Source organism: Trichosurus vulpecula, chromosome 7, assembly GCF_011100635.1.
Source record: "Trichosurus vulpecula isolate mTriVul1 chromosome 7, mTriVul1.pri, whole genome shotgun sequence".
NCBI lineage: Eukaryota > Metazoa > Chordata > Mammalia > Diprotodontia > Phalangeridae > Trichosurus > Trichosurus vulpecula.
In genome coordinates this window covers 38,982,331-39,002,589 of record NC_050579.1, presented here as the reverse complement: position 1 = coordinate 39,002,589, position 20,259 = coordinate 38,982,331, and the positions used below count along the sequence as shown (strand labels likewise).

The window sequence follows — 20,259 nt, the reverse complement described above, 5'->3', positions numbered from 1 at the left end:
GGAAAATAATCATTTTTCTCAATAGGATCGGCCATACATGTAGAGGAACTAAGATAATATTGTGAAATCCAAAAGAAGGTCAAGGAAAAGAAAATGAACAGTTCCAAATATTGCCAAGATATCAGGAAGGAAGACTGAGAAAAGTCCATTGGATTTGGCATTTAGGTCACTGTTGACCTGTTGGAAAGGGTGGTAGAGAGAGAAGCCAGATAACAAAAGATGGGGAAATGAACATGACAAGGAAATGCAGGTGGCCGGTATTTCCTGCTTTAAGAATGTTGGCAGCGAAAGGAAAAACTTTCAGTGAGAGGAAAGACCTGAGTTTGTAAGGAGAGAGGAAAGAGTTGAGTGGTCAGAGTGAGAGTCACAAGAAAGAGAAAGGAACATGGTTCTGGAGAAAGGAAAGGGAATGAGGGGAAGCACACAGTGGGAAGGGTCAGCTTTGGACAGAATAAGAACCATCTCTACCCCATCTTCTCCCTCACACTCTTTCCCCTACCTTCAAGCTTTTCTATAAGAAAAATATTTTCTATTTCATTCTTGTGGTGAGCTGCCAGTGAGAAAACTTTGTATAGCAAGAGAGATGAGCAACTATTTTATACCTTACAGTCTTAGAGCATTGCGTAGGGCACTGAGAGGTTAAGAGACTTGTCTGGGATCACAGAGCCACCACCCACCAATGCAGATATGACTGACCAGGTTGGCCAATACCCCAGTCACTTTACCTTGCTGCCTCTTGTAGCTAGATAATGAAGAAACTGGTGTGACCATAACCAATCAAGCAACCAAGCATTAATTAAATATCTATAATGTGCCAGGCCCTGGGCTCAACTAAGCACCTGTTACGTTCCAGGCACTATACAAAGATAGCAAAGCAAACAATCCCTTGTCACAAGAAGTTTACGTTTTAACACTATCCCAAGTATACCTGCTATGTTAATACATATTTTTAAATCCTTCGTAAATGGTTTTCTAAAGGCCCAAAATAAATCTAGAATTCTACTGCTTAAAAAGATATATCAGGTGTTTTTTTTCCTCTGTCTTAAAGTTAGAAAGATTTCTCACTGAGAATGATGTTTGTACATTTGTGGAACCAAGATGAGTTTTACTTGGTCTTGTAGAATTAATATATCTAGGCCCTTTGTGGGAAGGGGAAGAAGATGTGGTTCAGAATTGGTTGATGATCCTTTCTTCTAATGTGTCAGGCTCTGGGCTTAGAATGTACCTTCACTGAATGGATCTTATTAGGGAAAGAGAAGGTCTGCTATACATACCGGGATCTAGAGTATCCAACGAAAATAGAACAATTAATCATCATTAGTAAGCACATGGTGTCAGCTTAAGAAAGGATGACCACACATGTTGACCTAGATTTCCAAATGTAAATGACTTTGTAAGGGAGAGTAGAAAAAGATAATGAGTCAACTTCTTTTCCAGATTTTCTGAGTAATCAGAATTTTCAAATGAATGGTTATATAGGCTTACATCTTCCATCTCATCCTTCTCAACCCTGCTGTCCATAGACAGCTAATCCTAATGGGATGAGACTCATTACTGGCTTGAACAAACCATCATCACTGGCCTTCTTTTTCCCAAGGCAATATTTTCATTTTCGTTTCATTCTGTGAAAGCATGTGTAGTATGATAACTCCTCTGCCCTTACCTGGGAGAAAATTATGCCCAGAAAACTTCTCAAATTCTTCTTGACATAGCTAAGTAAAGTGGATTATAGTCATCTTCTTGCTTTTCATGATCTCTCTTTACTTTTATTGTTTCATACAGACTCTAGCCTGGCAGGAAGCTAGTCAAACCAAAATAATGAGTTATAATACTGTGATAACGCACTACGATTTCTGGGACAGCCTAATCCTCTTAGGTTGATATTTTGTGTTGGTCTGAGCTCTGTCATCTCTACCGGAGAGTTGAAGAAGAGGTCCTGGGCAAGAGGGCAAGATGTAAACTACCTCTCCTCTCCCTGCTGCAGTGCACAAGTTGGTTGTGGTTTAGTCATTCAGTCGTGTCTGACTCTTTGTGCCCCCAGTGGACTTTTTTCCATGGGGTTTTCTTGACAAGGAACCTGGAGTGGTTTGCCGTTTCTTTCTCCAGTGTATCCCCATTTTACAGATGAGGAAGAGAGACAAATGAGGGTGAAGGGACTTGTCCAGAGACAAACAGCTAGCAAGTGTCTGAGGTGAGATTTGAACTCAGATCTTTCTGACTCTGCCCCACAATGCACAGTTGCCACCTACCATTCATGGCGTGGAGCTAGAAAAGTCCCTGTTCTTGTATTAAAAGGAGACATTTTCCCAGGGTTCCTAAGTATTTTCCCATAGAAACTTTGTTCTACATAGTGACTGGGTTCTGTATTACAGTATTGCACTTGAAATACATGATGAGTCAGGCTTTGTGGGCTAACTACCATTTGCAATATGCCAGACAGGAAATGAAGAGATGACTGGCCTGGGGGCTCCCCTTAAATGGAGATTTTGGGAAGCACTCTTAGCTTCACCCTTCATTAATCAGGGTCCCAGGGAAGAGGGCACTGATTAGATACAAATAACAAGACTAATTTGCTCTTACAAGACGAAGTTCCTGTGGGCACGATAAAGTCCAAAGTAGTATAGCCAGTTGGGAAATGATATGACTGCAAGGGGTATTGATCAGAGGAATTGCTGATGGATTTAATGAGTGTGAACCTTTGAGATGAGGACAGCCTCTCACTATGTAGAATGTGAGCATGACCACTGGTGCATCGTTGAGATGACATAGACAACTCCCAAATGGTCCTTAGGCACTGGAGCTGTCCCAAGATACCTGATGAGCTGGGACTCAGGAAGATAAACTTGTAAAAAGCTAAAAAGGAATAGACTGCTCTCAGCCCTTTATGTGATTTGGGGGGGGTGGTATTTTTTGCCTTTTCATCTTTTTCCTTGTGCTTTTCTTCTGAAATTCACCCCATAACTTATAGCAAAAGTACGTGGTGGAGGTAGGCATGTGTTTACCCAAATGACGCTAGAGGGTAGTTCATGGACAATGGTCCTGAAGGCCATCTTCTACCCTGGCACAGAAGAATGGGAATTCGGATTTCCTCAGTGGCATGATCCCAGTCTAGCCTTTTAGCCAGAGAATGGATATTACCAAAGCAGCACCACCCTTCAGAATTCCCAGTTTGAGAACTTGGGAATCAGACATTCTAGACAAAAGAGAGTTTCTTCTGAAGACAGAATTGAATCGTGCTCATGAATCCTACAACTGGAGAGTAAATTCACAACACGGAGCAGGGAGAAGGAGAGGAGAATAGAGCAGAGCCTTGCCATTATAAGAAGGGAATATATAGACTCTAATAGGAAAGAGGATTCCCTGGTCACCATGCCTAAAGTATTTATGCCTTCTGGGGGAAACCAAGTCACTATAAGTCTGGCAGGGACTATTCAGGACTCTGTGGGTGAGAGGGATTCAGCAGAATGGCAAAGTATTGCCTTGGTATCAGCCCAAAGTTTGGTTCCTTCTGAGATGAACTACTTGTATTTATGTGAGAGACAGACACACAGAGAGACAAAGAAAGAAAGAGACAGTAGAGAGACAGACTGAGACAGAGAGAGAGATGTATGTGTATGGTGTGTACATATTGTCTTTCCTGATAGAATGTAAGCTGCCTGAGGTCAAAGACTATTTCACTTTTGTCTTTAGCACCTAGCCCAATACTCAGCACACAACAGGTGCTTAATAAATCCTCATTGACTATTGATCACAGGTATGTAATTACACTGAAACCTTTCTGAAATTTAGGGTTGTCCTCCCTTTGGGTTAATAATAGTTAGAACCACCCCACTCCCACCCTGTGTCTCCAACCCCAACAAAGAGCAGGAAGTCTGTGATCTTCCACGCTACAGTCACCCAAATAAGATAAGTTCAGGTATTCGGGAAGGAGTTCATGAAATAGTTAAGCCAAGCAATAGGAAGGAAGCAAGCTGAGAATGAGAGGATGAAAAGGGGCAGAAGCATGTGACCTTTTGAGTGACCTGCATTTCCTCTCATATCCCTGGGAATTCATTTATTCTACAGCAGACCCAGTGGGGTTTGGCCAAGAAGCCTTTCTCTTGTGAAAAGCAGGGCTATTTCTGGTCTCTCAATTGTCAGCAGTTGTGTGAGTCTGACAATAAACCCTTAAATATGAAGAGATCTGTTTGCTGGCTTCAGACCACAGGTATGAGCATATGATGATGGCCAAGCACTCCTGATTTTCTGTTTTCTGAGTGGAGAAGCACGACTAGATTATGCTTCCTAAACGTGTGAAAGAAGACACTTTTAATCAGACTTTAAAAGAAGAAAAACAAAACCCTCACTCCCAAGAGTCACCTTCACTTTGTGTTGTATTTTGACTGAAATGTTAACCATTTGCAGTTCGTTTCTAGTCAGATGGAGCTTGAAGATCTCATGGATCATTTCGTTCCAGCCTTCCTCACAAAGTGACTAAGGCAGGGTTATGTTGATGAACAAGCATCATGGCATTTATATAGTGCTTTCAGGTTTGCCAAATACTGCATACATATGGATGTGTGTGTGTGTGTCAATATCGCTTTCTCTCATGACAGTCCTGGGGAGTTGGTTCTATTATTATCCCCATTTTCCAGATAAAGAAACTGAGGCAGACACAAGTTAAATATCTTGCCCAGGATCACATAGCTAGTAACTAAGGTCAGATTTGAATTCAGATCCAGATCCAGGCCCAGCTGCCTATCCAATGTGCCACCTACATGCTCTGTAACCTTCTAAGGCTAGGAACTAGACCTAACTAACATGTGGAATTCCTCTTTGAGGAACTTCCTCTGTCAATGCAGATTGAAACCTCTGCGATTTATGGTCTTGGAGAATTGCCTAGAGCATTGAGGGGCCCAGCAACTTGCCAAGTATCACCCAGCCAGGACATCTCAGAGATGGGGCTTGAACCCAGGTCTTCCTGGCCTCAAGGCTGGCTCACCACCCACTCTACCATGTAGCCTCTCTGGCTGTGTTAATGACCATCTTGTAATAGAAATGAAGTAACATCTTATAATAGAAAGACTGGACTTCAGTGAGGGTTTGAGTTGCCACTGTACTATGTTCGCTGCGTGATCTTGAGAAAATCACTTTATCTCTGTAAAGTCAGGGTAATAAATGCCCTACATACCCCCCACAACATAGACCAATGTGGGAGGGGGGCTTTCAATGAGATAGATATGAAAGTGAATTATAAATTGTACAGCACCCTCCAGCCCTATGCCAGGATCTCAGAATGGCAGAGGTCAGAAGGGCCTCACTCCCCATCTAGTCCAACCCACACCTGCACAGGAATCCCTTCTACAGGATCCCCCCCATCAGGAGGCCATCTAATGTCTACTCAAAACCATGCCTCCTTTCTCTAGCACTTGGACAGGAAAGTTTTCAGTATAAGCATTTATGCCTTTCAAATATCATCTTATTTGCTTCAGCCCATCATCCGAACCTGTCAGGATCTTGGTTCCTAGCTCTGCAATCTACTAGGCTTCCTCTCCCAACTTTGGATCCCCTGCAGACTTAGTGGGCACACTATCTGCATCCTCCATGGGATCAGGAGTGCTTAATCCTCTTTGGGGGCATGGGCCCCCTTGGGCAGTCTGGTGAAGGCTACAGACCTCTCACAAGAGTGTTTGGAAATGCCCACAATAAAAATAACAATTATTTTGATGACTTTCAAACATATTAATATAGTAACTAAAGTATCGACAACGACAATAAAAAACAGACCCAGCTTAAAAACCCCAGGTCAAAGGCATGAATAACCACTGGTCACAGCCAAAAATGTTGACCAAAATGCAGCCGATGGTATAGGTGCATGGGTTGAGCCACCAGAGAAGCCCCTTCAGGTCAGGGCTCTGCTGGTAGATGTCTAACAACTGGCTTTCCAGGGGGAGAAAACATATGCCTGACACACTTTTAAGAGTAATCTGCATATTGGTCATAATTCTTCTCCACAACTTGACTAGTGTATAAATTAATTCAATGCAAAGTTATACGTGGTAGTTATATGAGATTCCATGCCGTCTTGGGGAGGGAGGGAGGAGAGAGGGGAGAAAATCTGGAACTCAAAATTATGTAGAACCGTGTGTTGTAAACTAAAAATAAAAATTAAAATTAAAAAAAAAGAGTAATCTGCATCATTAACCTTTTCTCCATCACCTTCTTAAGCCTAGAGGCTAGGCAACCAACCTGGCAATAAATTAAGCCTTAATTGGGTGGTGTTTGCCAATCTGCAACATGTACATGCTCACACTGAATGTTTAACAATAGGCCCAGTTGAAGCTGGCCCAAGCACACCAAGCACTCAGGTTAACATAAATCCAATAATCACTGCTCTTTGGTCCAATCATTCAACCGTGGCTTTCCATCTTGTCCGTAAAAATATCGTGAAAGCTTTTGCCAAATGCCCTGCTGAAATCCAAGCGTTTTATGTCTAAATGTTAGCTCTTCTTTAAGTGAGTGCTTTGCCATCTCATGTATTATATCCCCTAGCCCTTCCTCCAAAATGCATAAGTTATAAAATAAAATAAGTCCATCCATCTTAACAAGCATACATGACAGCATCAGGTACCTCCCTATGCTCTCCCCCGGGAGTGGCCTAGCCATATGGGCATACTATACTCACGTACACCGTCAGAGCATTTCAGTGTTTTCCAACATGACTGTACTTTCAGAGACCCACCCCACAGAGTAGAAAGTTCCAGTCTATGTGATTGTACTGATTAATAGCTCAGTTTTTAAATTCATCCTCCAATTCATTGCCTATTGTAAACTTTTTAAATTACCATTTTATTTTCCCTCAAATTACCTTAATTTTAATGATGATGATGATGATGCTTTTGGATCTCTAGAAATAAAGAATATAATACAAAGGAAAGAGAATATGACTGGTGAGCATTTTTCTGCATAATGCCAGAAAAAAAAACCTCTAAATTCCATAGCTCAGGTATTTAGGTTTCAGGCTCTGGCACGTATACCCCCAAAAAAGAAAAAAATGTTATAGTTCGGTCCCGTGTACCTGTTGTGTTTTTTTTTTATTTGGGACTCAAAATTTAGAAAAGGGTTAGCTATTAGCATTGTGATTATAGAAAAATATAGCTAAAATATTTTTCTTTTTCCTTTATAAACTGCCCACCCTTTTTTTTCTTTTTTAAATTTTTTTCCATTAATTTATCTATTTTAGTTTTCAACATTCACTTCCAGAAGATTTTGAGTTCCAAATTTTCTCCCTGTCACTCCCGCCCCACCCCATGATGGCATGCATTCTGATTGCTCCTTTCCCACAATCTGCCCTCCCTTCTATCATCCTCCCCCTTCACTTATCCCTGTCTCTATTTGCCTGTAAGGTAAGCTAGATTTCTATACCCCATTGCCTATGTATCTTATTTCTCAGTTGTTCACCCTTTTTTTTCTAATGAACTATGAGAAACTTTTGACTTAAACATGTTACATTGAGTTCTTGCTTATCTATATCATTTAAAGTAAATACTTTATCCCCTACCAGATTCTCTTACCATGTCGCACCTAGGACACCCCAGGGCCAACACATAGTATCATAAATTTAGAGATCATCTTACTTCTGTCACCTTCATTTTGTAGATGAAGAAACTGAGGCCCCAGTTGGTTAAGTGACTCCACCAAGGTCACACAGATAATAATTGGCAGTGTCAAAATTCAAACTTATTCAAACAGTTCCCAATAACATCAGTTGATTATGATCAGGGAAAGCAAACTAGTTTAATATTTAACACAGTCCAAAGTAAACATAATTAGGGAATTACATCTACTACTACAAAAACAGAAAATGTATCCCAAAGCCAGAGAGAAGTGCTTTTGAATTTTCTGTGGATTTTGGATTCTCTGTGCCAACATTTATTCCACTGAAGTGGGTAAACAAACACTGACTATATGCATCTTGAGGCTCTATATGTCAGAGGCCTATATCTTGGCAGTGACATCTTTCCCCTTTATTAGTCAGACAAGGTGGTACTTTAAGGATAAATCGAAAGGAAGCCAAGGCTGAATCAGGCTTGGTGAAGTCTGTGGAACCAGTTAGCCCAGGAAGCCTTTTCCTGTCTCTGGCAAATGAGTCATTCTTCTTTGGTGCGGTTTCCCTAATCCAGACACTCTGCCTAGGACTGTCTATGTACCCTTCTGGATGTAAACAAAACATGTGTTCCAGGCATGTTCCACAGGGCTGAATAATGCTGTCTTCAATGAGGCTGACATTCAATCCGTGTAAAATTTGTGCCCAAAATTGGACTATTTCACAAGCTGACACAAAGCCGTGTTTTGTTTTACTGTGTATCATGCTGTGCCTATGAAGCCATAGTGAAGATAATAACAGTGACCCTGGGCAAGTCACCACCCCCCTCAGCCTTAGTTTCTTCATCTCTAAAATCACAGTTTCATAGAGTGAGTTTGAGGATCAAATAAGATAACAAATGGAAGGGCTTTGCGAAATTTAAGCCCCAATATCAGTGCTGGTTTTTATGATTACATGTTCAGTGTACAAAGATGGAGGGTCACATTCGTAACTCAAGGTTATCTCTGCAAACAGAAGGGCACTGAGATGAGAAGGCACGAGTGCAAAAAGCAAGCTAATGGTTAGGAAATTCCCTATAGAACAAATACAAAGGAAGCAAACGCAGTGTTTGTTCCTTTGGAATGACGTAGCCTCATAGAAACTGGACTGATGCTTTGAGTCTCAACGCTGCACTTGGATTTGCTGATCGAGACTATGAAAAGCGGTATGATATCTTTTGATAAAGGTTTGCTCCTGATAAGGGGCCGCTCACATTATATGATTGTATCCTATATATCTTATGTATAATATATTGTACATATTATATTATTATATATCATGTTCTTATAAGGAAGACTTGAATTCAGATTCAGCCTTTGGCGCTTACTTGTTGTATGACTTTGGGCAAGTCCCTTAGCTTCTGTCTGCCTCGGTTTCTTCAACTATAAAATAATAGCAGCACCTGCCTTCCAAGGTTGTTGTGAGGAGCAAATGAGATATTTTTAAAGCACTTAGCACAATATCTAGCACACAGTCGGTGCTATTTAAATTCGAGCTATTAGTTTTAAATAGAGCCTGAAGTTATATTAAAATGAAGTGAAAATATCCCTTTTTTATATTTGTGACAATTAGATTTGGCCTAAGTTGATTTTATTCCCCCAGAATTTTCCATCAAAGTGTTTCTACAAACAGAATATGTGAGAAACAACTATGTCCTGAGCATTGTACTGGGGACACTGGGAGATAGCACTGCTTTAGATTTATCTACATTTTTATCCTCTTCACAAAATAACAGATTCGTTAGGGACCTCAGAGACCACCCAGTCCAATTTATACTTAAATAAGAGTCAGTTCTACAGTATTCTATCTCTCTCTCTCTCTCTCTCTCTCTCTCTCTCTCTCTCTCTCTCTCTCTCTCTCTCTCTTTCTCTCTCTGTCACACACACACACACACACACACACACACACACACACACACACACACACACACACACAGCATGAGCTAGCCTCTCCTCCAAGACCTCCACAGGTGTGAAACTCACTACCTCTTCAGTCAATAAGTCCGTAAGCATTTATTAAGTGTGTACTGTGTGCTAGGCCACGTGCTTAGCACTAGGCATACAAAGGAAGGAAAAAGATAATCCCTGCCCTCAAGGGGCTCACAGTTTAATGGGAGAGACAACATACAAACCAGGCATAGACAGAGTAAATTGGGCGTGATCAATAGAGAGAAGGCACTAGCATTAAGGGGGAAAGGAAAGGGAATAAGCATTTTATTAAGCACCTACTATGTGCCAGGCTCTGTGCTATGATAAATATTATTAGCAAAGGCTTTTCAGAGAAGATGGGATTTTATCTGGGACTCAAAGGAAGCCAGGGAAGTCCAGAGATAAGATCAAGAGGGAAAGTATTCTAAGCCTGAGGAATAGCCAGAGAAAATGCCCAGAGTCTAGAGATGGAGTGTCTTGTGAGAGGAACAAGAAGGAGGCCAGTGTTGGTGCATTGCAGAGTCTGTCACGGATGTAAAGTCCTGTTCCCCTTTTCCACAGCCCTCTCTTTAGTAAGTTTTTATTTTTCTCAAGTCTAAATTGACCTTTCCTCATCTACTTTGAACCTAAAGCAACGATAGGTACGTGTTTAATGTTGTTCAGTAATTCCAGTCATGTCCAGTTCTTCATGACCCTATTTGGGATTTTCTTGGCAAAAATAGTGGAGTGGTTTGCTATTTCCTTCTCCAGCTCGTTCGACAGATGAAGAAACCCAAACAGGGTTAAGTGACTTGCCCAGGGTCACACAGCTAGTTAAAACACAGATTTGAATTCAGGAAGATGAGTCTTCCTAACTCCTGTCCCAGTGCTCTATCCCCTGTACCACCTAGCTGCCCCTGTTTAGCAGATGCTTGGAATTACAGAATGTTAGGGCACACACACAGTTTCACTGATCATCATGTCCTCCCTTTTGTTCTGAAAGAAGGAGATATTGTCCCTATTTGGTCAACGAGGAACCTGAAGCACACAACTTCAATGTGCACTTACTGAGTAGTATTAGTTAAGTATGTCACTCCATCAGGTACTACAAAGTTTAGAGACTTGCCCAAGGTATGTGTGCCTGTAGAAAAGCCTAGCCTTCAAGAAGCTCACAGTCTAAGCAGGGAGAAAGTAATCAGACCAAAATGCTTAACCTAGTACCAACCCAAGCTAGTTAGCCCAGGAAATAGAACACCATAAATTGGGAGTGAAGTAGATATTTGGGGATCACCAGTGTTCTACAGGCCACCTCTGAGTACTCATGTTCCTAATACAACACTGGCTGTGCTTTTATCTGGAGAATGAATTGTAAGAAAACCTAGACATCGCCCCTTTGATGGCTTTTCACAACCAGAATCTTCCTATGGTCTCTGATGAAGTGTTTTTTCCTCTTTGTAGTCAAAGTAAGAATATAACAGGAATTCCATGAGCTCTTTTTGCTTAATCCAAAAAATCTAAAAAAACCACTTGATTAAAACTTCTGTAGTTGAGCTCGTTCCTAATGCTGCCCCCCCAACCCTGCCAATTTACAAAACGTGTGCACACACAAGCATATACACGCACACATGTCCGTACACATGCACATACATCCAACAGAAAGTGATTGGCAAGGTTTGCTTCTCACACTGCTCCAGTCCCAAAGGGATTTCTATAAGTGTTACTAAGCTAAGGAAGGGGGTTGGGGGGAGAGAGGGCCTTTAGTGAGCCCCTTTCTTAGGTTCAAGGAATATATCTCAGTGTACTTGTAACAGTTTACATTAAATAACAGAATTTAGCATTATGCCTATGGACAGGAGAGTGATATTCTCAAGTCTATGTTTTACAAAATTCAATTCCACAAATATTTGTTAAAGGTCTACTATGTGCTAGGCTCTGAGATCCAAAGTTAGAAAAAAAAAGGGTGGCTGGGGGTGGGGGGGTGGGCAGGGAAGTTCCTACTCTCCAGGAGCTTGAACTCTAATGGTGGAGAAAATTCAATATGCAAATAAATGTAACATAAGGTAGAGTGTGACTGGACCATAGGACTGTCAAGGGAGAGTCTCCTAGGAAAACCTAAGATGGGAAAGGTCACTTCTGCTGTAGGAACCAGGAACAAGTTCACAGAGAAGGTAGAACTCAACCTGGACCTTGCAGAAGAGAAGGATTTCAGGAGGCAACAGTCAGGAAATCTATGGAGGAAATGTCAGTTATTCTCAGTGCGCTACGTTTTATGTACCTTATTAAAGACATGATCCCTCCCCTCATTGATTCAATGTTTAATGACATAGGGAATTGTTCTTGTCTGTGAATTTATCGACTTTCAATTAAGAATAATTTTAAGAGTGAAAACAATGATCCTCATATTGTCTCTGGAATACATTTTGGCACTAACCTTTGGGTCTAGTTATGATCAATCTGGGTATATGCGATACTAGAAACAAAATGATGATACCTCACCAAAGAGGGATTAGATAAAGAAATATAAGCCAGGCTAAGTCTAGAAGTTGCAATCATAGATTAATAAAGTGTTTCATCTACTTTGGACTTTTGGCCATTAATGTTTCTATGGGGAGGGACAAGAGCTAGATGTCATAATCTCCTTGTTTTAAAAGCATAGCTTGAGACCCAAAGACACGTTGCTCCTATCCATCTTTTCTCCCCATGGACAGGTGGAAAGGGCAAAGAGGAGGTTTAGTTAAATCTGACATGTTGAGCAAACAGCAGCATGGAGAAAGCACTGGTCCTCACTACTTTGCAGTTTTCCCAATTGCCAGTTAATGGCATTTGAATGTGTACTTCACAGTAGCTTGCTTGGTATCTGGAAAATCAAGAACAACCACAACCGGGACCACCTCTATGGGTTTTGAAGACATAAAGAGATAAGGGAACAGTAGGTTCACTTTATAAGAGCAGCCTTGAGAGGCTTCCAAAAGAACAGCCTTTGTCTGACTTTCTAGGATCTTTCAGATACCAAGCAAAGCAATTGTTCGGTGCAAGTCCAAACGTCATTAGCAAACAGCTTGGAAAATTGGAAGGCGGTGTGGACCAGCTGGCGGTGTGGCCCAGCTCTCTCAATGGGAGGTATTTGCTAACCATCAGATTGCACTGAGCAAGGACACCCCCTTCCCAGTTAGGCCTAGGGAGGAGAGATAGGAAGAAACAGCCGCTCTGTGGAGTTGCTTTACTTCCCCACTTTGCGATTTGCACGCAGTCGCAGCCGCGATACCTCTGTGTTATTTGGGGTGCTGGTAATTATGGAGCCAGCACTCCTCAGGAAGAGACAGACAGATCTCCTGAGCGGAGGAATGGTTTCCATGGCAATGGCACCAGCATCTGAATGACTTTCTGTCACAACAAGTTGGTGATTTAATGAGTTCATTACTGAATGCCAAAGGAAAACATGAAAGCAGATGAGCTACTGTTCAATCCTCTGAGAGCCTAAATCTATATGGAGGAAGCCATTTATAACCAGTGCAGCATTTGGGTGTCGGCTTCATCTGAATTCCTTTGCATAACAGCAGCAGGGTTCCTATATACCATTTGCATTTAAGAGGGGAAAATTCAGTAATCCCCAGCCTGTGGATCAAAAGCCTTATGGTGTTTAGGGCCATCATATGATGCTGATTCGGAGGTATGCGAGGTATATAGTCAGAAGAGTCTGTGTTATTAGCTTGGCAGAGGGCAGAGCCAATGACGATGGTGATCACAGGAATGTACCATGAGATTTCAGGTACACACAGGAACTTTGTACAGTAGGGCCCCTTCCACATGGCTCTGAGTCCTCCAAGATCCCTAAGGCCCAAGTGGACTGCTGAAAAAAGTAATAAATATAGCTGTTGCTTTGGATGAACTGTTGGGGGCAGGGAGCAATCTTTGATAAAAGAGAAAATTCTTTTGGGGGAGGGGGAGATAACAGGAAATGAATGTGATAAAAACAAATGGTAGCAATAAAACTTTTAAAACAAGCATGGGCTCCAGATTTCTAGCAATGAGGCAAAGTAAGAAAAAAGAAAAAAAATTTGGCCCATAATTGTGTTGATAGAATTGCAACTCTGTAGTTGTTGCCATTTTGTATGCTGTTTATCCAGCGTCTATTGAGTAGTCTGTAAGATGATACATAGAGAGGAAAATATGGTCAGAAGCCAGTGAACAGTCATCACCTCCAAACAAACAGTCATCATCTCCAAACAAATACCTTAATGTGTCCATTTCAGACTTCGAAAAATCTAACGGGAAGATAAACAATAAAAAGATAGAGGTCTGAAAAGTTAGGCTAATAAACGTATGAAGAGAAAAATTAAATATGATAAATTTAGGGGGATTAGTAAATGGGAGGCACACAGAATATACTTACTTCTCAGCTATACCTGGCAGCTTCACAAAAATTAAACAAGTACCAGAGCCCCCCCCCCAAAAAAACTGATAAATCCTTTATTGGCCATAATGTAATAAAAATTATAAATAATAAAGGTAATTTGAGGAAAGAATTAAGATGAAAATGAAGACTAATATAATCTTAAATATTTTTGTGGGTCTATGAACAAATTATAGAAACAATAAAATTTTATCAAGAAAAATAGTATTAATGAGATAGCACCAAACTTGTGGGATACAGCCAAATCAGTGCTGAGGGGAAAATGTATCTATCTAAACATACTCATCAACAAAAAAGAGGATCAAGAAATAATGAATTGAGATTACAACTAAAAAAAAGAACTAGAAAAGCAGCAAATCAAAAATCTCCAAATAAATACAAAAAATAGAATTTAAAAATAAAGCAAGATATAAGCCATGTTGAAAACAAAAAAATGACTTCTAAATAAAACTAGGAGTTTTTTTAAATTAACAAAAGAAATCATTAGTTAATTTGCTTTTTTAAAAGGAAAACCAAATCACCATTAATAAAAGGAAAAAAGAATCACAAATTGAACAGGAAATACAAACAATTGTTCTAAATTATTTTGCACAATTATATGCCAGAAACTGATCACTTAAAAGAAAGAGATGAATGTTTACAAAAATATAAAAGGCCAAGATTAACTAAAGAAGAAATAGAGCATTTAACCCAGTTCCAGAAAGAAAATTAGACAATCTATAAATGAACTTTTCCCCCTGCAAAAACCAAAAACAACAACCACAGGCTCAAATGGATCTACTAGCTAATTCTATCAAACGTTCAAGTGAAAATTAATTCTAAAGTGACATAAAATTTTGGTAAAGGTAGAAAAAAGTATCCAACCTTATTTTTCTATCAAACAAATGTGATCCTGATACCTAAACCAGAGGGATAAAACAGAGAAAAAAAAACTATAGCTCAGTATTGATAAAAAATACAGATTCAACAATATTGAATAAAACATTAGCAAGGAAGCTAGAGCACCATATTAAAAAGATTACCCACTATGATGAACGACTGAGTGAATGAACGGAAAAGCACTTATTGAGCACACTCTAAACACCGTGTTACACAACAAATTCAAAAGCAAATACAATTCCTGATCTCAAGGAGCTTGCAGTTTAATGTGAGAAATGATACACAAAGGGAAGTGATGGACAGAGAAGGCACTTTGGTCATGAAAGTTACAGGGATGGTAAGTGGGACCATAGAGGAGTAAATGATACAGTCCATCAGGAAAAGTGATAGAGTTGATTTGATTGTGGTTCGTGGTTCTAGAAGGGGAGAGGGGTGAGCATCAAGGTAGCTGGTAAAACTGTGGAAGAGATAGTTGGAGAGGAAGGACTGAAGGGAAGTATGGTGACTGGGGATGGTGGTCTGGGGGAGGCAGTCACCAATCAGCATAGCAGAAGCTCAAGGCAGAAGTTTGTGCTAACCATCATCTGAGCCTTCAGCAAGTTGTAATCAATCTTGATGGCTGCTGACTAATCAGGGTGGTAGTTGCTGAAGGTTGGGGTGGCTGTGGCAATGTCTTAAAATAAGTCAACAATGAATTTGACCACATTAATTAACTCTTCCTTCCACCTGAACCACTTGGAGGCCATTTTAGGGTTATTAATTGGCCTGATTTCAATAGCTTTGTGTCTCAGGGAATAGGGAGGCCCAAGGAGAGGGAGAGAGATAAGGAACAGCCAGCTAGTGGAGCATTCAGAACACACACCACATTTATTAAGTTCACCATCTTATATAGAAAAGGTTCATGGCACCACGAAACAATTACAATAGCAATATCAAAGATCACTGATCACAGATCACCATAACAGATATAATAATAATAATAATGTTTGAAATATTGCAAGAATTATCATAATGTGGCACAGAGACACCTGTGAACACATACTGTTGGAAAAATGGCGCCATCAGACGTGCTTGATGCAAAACTGCAGTATCTGCAAAGTGCAATAAAGCAAAACACAATAAAAGTAGGCATGCCCATACTAGGAGGCATAGGAGTGAATGGACCTCTCCTCAAATTGGTAAATGACACCTCCAAAAAACCAAGAACTAGCATTATCTGTGATGGAGAAAAACTAGAGGTCTTTCTGAGAAGATCAGGGATAACACAAGGATACCCATTGTCACCACTGTTATTTAAGGCAGGAAAAAGTAATTTAATGAATATTCATAGACAAAGAGAAAACAAAATTTTCGCTATTTGCTGATAATATGGCTTACTTAGAAAGCCCTAGGTATTCAACTAAAAGATTAATTGAAACAATAACTTCAGTAAAGTAGAAGGGTATAAAACAAACTCACAAAAATCTATAGTCTTTCTGAAAATTATTATTAAGGCTCAGCCGGACAAGATAGAAAAAGAAATCTCATCCAGAGTAAGTACAGAATATATAAAATATCTGGGCATTCATCTTCCAAGACAACAAAACTACAAGACACTTTTTTTCCCCAGAAAAGAAATGACATAGAGCTGGAGAGTTACTAATTACTTGTGTTTGGACTATGTCAATATAATTTAAATGATGCTTTTACCTGAATTAATTTAAAGGCTTGTGCCATACCAATCAGATAATCAAGGGGTTATTTTTATAGATCTAGACAAAACAAAATTTTTAATTTAGAGGAACTAAAGGTTGCAAATCTAAAGAAAATAGTGAAAAAAGTAGAAATGAAGAAGGGCTTCTATATCTCAAACTGTATTGCCAAGAAATAATCACCAAAGCAATTTGGTATGGGTTACTTGGTACTTGGGAGAGAATTGGTTGGTAGAACAGTGATAAATACCACTCCCAAAAAAGTGCTAACAAAGCATTTAAAATTTTAAAAAATTAAAATAAAAAGAAAGGTGTGGAATCCACAGATATTGATTTAAGTTATCACCTTGTGTCTTAATAAAGAAAAATAGAAGCAGTTACCTGTCTAGTGGCATATGTAGGAAGAGCATGTAAATTTGTGGCCCATTTATCTTTATGCATGAAAATACTGAGTGTGAGAGATAACATAAGGATTTCCTACCTTTCTCCTACCTTGCCCCAAAAAATGATGGCACGCACGAGATGCTCAAGTCAAGAAGTTTGATAGTGTTGACTGACAATGCTTTATTCTAACCAAATATATATTAACCCAAGTCATTGCCATCTCAGCTCATCTCTATAGAGAAAATATTGCCAACGTGGTTCAGTCATACTATGAATCCCTGCCCTCAAGGGGTTTAAAATCTGGGAGGGATGCAGCCTACTTCAGGCAGGCTCAGCAATTTTTCTCTCTCGGGAGGCTGGAGGTAAAGGAGCCACCAGCCCTTAAGACAGCATACCAACCAACCCAAATGTGCTTTCCCTGACTCAAATTTAATTGGAAAAACAGGGGAGTTTTTTTTTATTTCACATTGATGCCTCTAGCCCCCTAAGCCAACCTCCCGCTGTTCATCTCACATAAAACCACCTTGCCCCTAACAGCCTTGGACCATCCAGAATCAACTGATTGCCTAGACCATGCTGACCTGGGTTTTAGCTACATACCCATGTACTTTCTGGAACCAGCCAGGGACCCAGGACAACCCAAGGCATGTTTAAATAAATGTTCTCTTTGTGGCTTGCATCAGTATCCAGTAAACACTATACTTAGCTTAAAGTAGATATGTGTGGCTTTTCTCCATTACTTAAAATTCCCAAATGTGACTTCAATATGGAGATGCGAGATATATACAAATGATTATAATACGAGGTACAGAGTGATGGAGCAAGGGAGTTAACACATTCCGCTGGGATGGGGGGAGGTGGAGCATGCAGAAAAGACCTCATGGAAGCAGGAGAGCTAAACATTTGAGGAAGAATCTCGGTGGCACAGTGGATAGCGCGCCGAGCCTGGAGTCAGGCAAACTGATCTTCCTGAATTCAAATCCGGCCTCAGACACTAACTAGCTGTGTGACCCTGGGCGAGTCACTTCATCCTGTTTGTCCCCGTTTCCTCATCTGTCGCATGAGTTAGAGATGGAGATGGCGCCATTCCAGTGCCAAGAACATCTCACAATGGGGTCACCACAAGTGAAGCGTGACTGCAACCACCGAATGACAGCAAGCTCCTGTATCGACGCACAGAGGCAGGAGAGCATCGTCTTCAGCATCGCAGCATTCTATAAAGCGCTTTAAGATCTGGAACGGGCTTTGCCAATATCTTACTTGTTGCTCACAATAACTGTAGGGAGTAGGTGCTATCATTATCCCCACTTTACAGATGAGGAAACTGGAGTAGACAGATCAAATGACTTGCCAAGGATCACGCAGCTACCTTGGATACCCGAGGTAGGATTTGAACTCATGTCTTTCCTGATTCCAAGTCTAGCCTCTCTCCATTGCACCACCCAGCTTGCCCTAATACAAGAGGGCAAAGATCAGGAGGCTGGAATGTAGACTATGGGAAAGAGACGAATAGGAAGTAAAGCTGGAAGGGCAGGTTAAAATGAGATTATAGGAAGTCTTATATGCCAAGCTGAAGAATGTAGAGTTGATCACACAAGAGACAATGGGGAAGCACAGAAGGTTTTTGAGCAGGGTAGTAACACATGAAGAACTATCCATTAAGAAAATTATTTTGGCAACTGTGTTATAGGTGAAATTGAAAAAAAAAGAGATACTGGAATCAGGGAAAGTAGTTAGGAGGCTTTTACAATAGAAGTGATGAGTGTCTGAACTAGGGTGATGGCATTTTGAGTGGACAGGAAGGGGTAAATAAGAGAGAATGAAGAGGGAAAATCAACAGACCTCAGTTACTGATTAAATATGGGAATGAGGGAGAAAAAAAGAACTAGCTAAAGTTTTAAGACCAGGAAGCACAATGGTGTCACTGACAGAAATAGGGTCATTGAGAAGAGGGTCAGATTTAAAGGGGAAGATGGCTAATTCAGTTTGGGGCATGACAGCTTGGGGTGCTGGCAGAGCATCTAGACTAGAGCAAGCCCTTTTGAAGGTAGGGAACTGGAATTGAGAGATTATGAGGATCTGTTTACATGTAATACACACACAGTGGGTCTACTAGCTAAATTGGGAGTCATCAATATAGATTTAAAAAGCAGCCATGAAGGTGGAAGAAATCGCCACGTAGAAATAGAGAGAGGAGGGAAGACCTTGGAGATGGGATGTCAGGGGATACTCATACCAAGGGTTCCAAAAGAGCTTGAATCATCCCTAGAGGTGGGAGAAGGAAAACTCAGACAAAGCAATATCATGGAAACCAAGGGAAAAGATGATCTGGTAGGAAGGAATGGTTAAGGAGCTGTTTCCCAGTAGATAAGCAGTCTAAGGATATGAATAAACAATTCTCAAAATTGCCAATTATTAGCAACCACATTAAATACTGCTACAAATCACTAATAGCAAGAGAAATGCAGATCAAAACAACCCTGAGGTTTCACCTCTCAGATTGGCAAAGATGATAAAAGATGGGCATGATCAGTGTTGATGGGGTTGTGGAAGGATATTCCTGCTAACAAAATGGGGGTGCGGCTGGGAACTGGTCCAAACATTGTGCAAAACAATTTGGAATTATACAAAGAAAGTGTTTAAAATGCTTATATACTTTCTTCTGGGGATTCTACTATCATATACATACCTCAAGGGAGATTAAAGATAAGACTTTTATAGTAACTTATGTGTAGTAGCCAGGAATTGGAAACAAAGCAGATTCCCGTTAGTTACCGAACAGTTCAGCAAGTTGTACTGCATGAATGAAACAGAATCTCAGTGTGCTGTTAGAAAGGATGGCTGCAAAGAAACATGTGAAGACTTATATGAACTGATGCAAAGTTAACCAAGCAGAATCAGAAAAACAATATGCACAATAACTACAACAATGTGAATGGGAAGAACTACAAAACAGAAAAACCTGAACGCTGTATAAATATAACGACCAAACTTGGTCCCAAAGTAGAAATGATAAAATGTATCTTTTAAAAAAAAATTCATCTTCCTCCATTCTTTGCAAAAGTAGGGGGATTATGGGTACGGAATATTGCACTTACTGTCGGACACAGTATGTTGATTGGGATCCCTGAACTGTTCCCCACCCCCCTTCTTCTTACAGGGTATAGCTGTCTGGATAGGGTCAGGGAAGAGATATGTTTGGAATTGAAGGTGAAAGAGCAATTTCTTTAGAGCCGTGGGGCTGGAAGCCAGACTGCAAGGAGTTGAGGAATTTGTTAGTGGTGAAGAATGGAGACCACAAGCATAGACAGTCTTTCTCTAAGTCTAGCTGTGAATAAGGAGATAACTGGAGGGGATAGC

At 40.4% G+C, this 20,259-nt stretch overlaps 1 protein-coding gene across 2 annotated transcripts in view; it reads left to right on the top strand.

Annotated features, from left to right (window-relative positions):
- The window catches only part of MYO1D (myosin ID), a 398,701-nt gene that overhangs the window by 317,430 nt on the left and 61,012 nt on the right, over positions 1-20,259 (top strand). Inside the window, exon 22 of one of the 2 annotated variants that reach the window (XM_036768085.1) lies at positions 4,201-4,250. The exons of the other annotated variant lie outside the window; for it this stretch is intronic. Coding sequence (XP_036623980.1) covers positions 4,201-4,213 — 13 coding nt within the window. The 3' untranslated portion in view covers positions 4,214-4,250. Of the gene's footprint in view, positions 1-4,200; positions 4,251-20,259 lie in introns of those variants that run through there. 2 annotated transcript variants of the gene reach the window in all.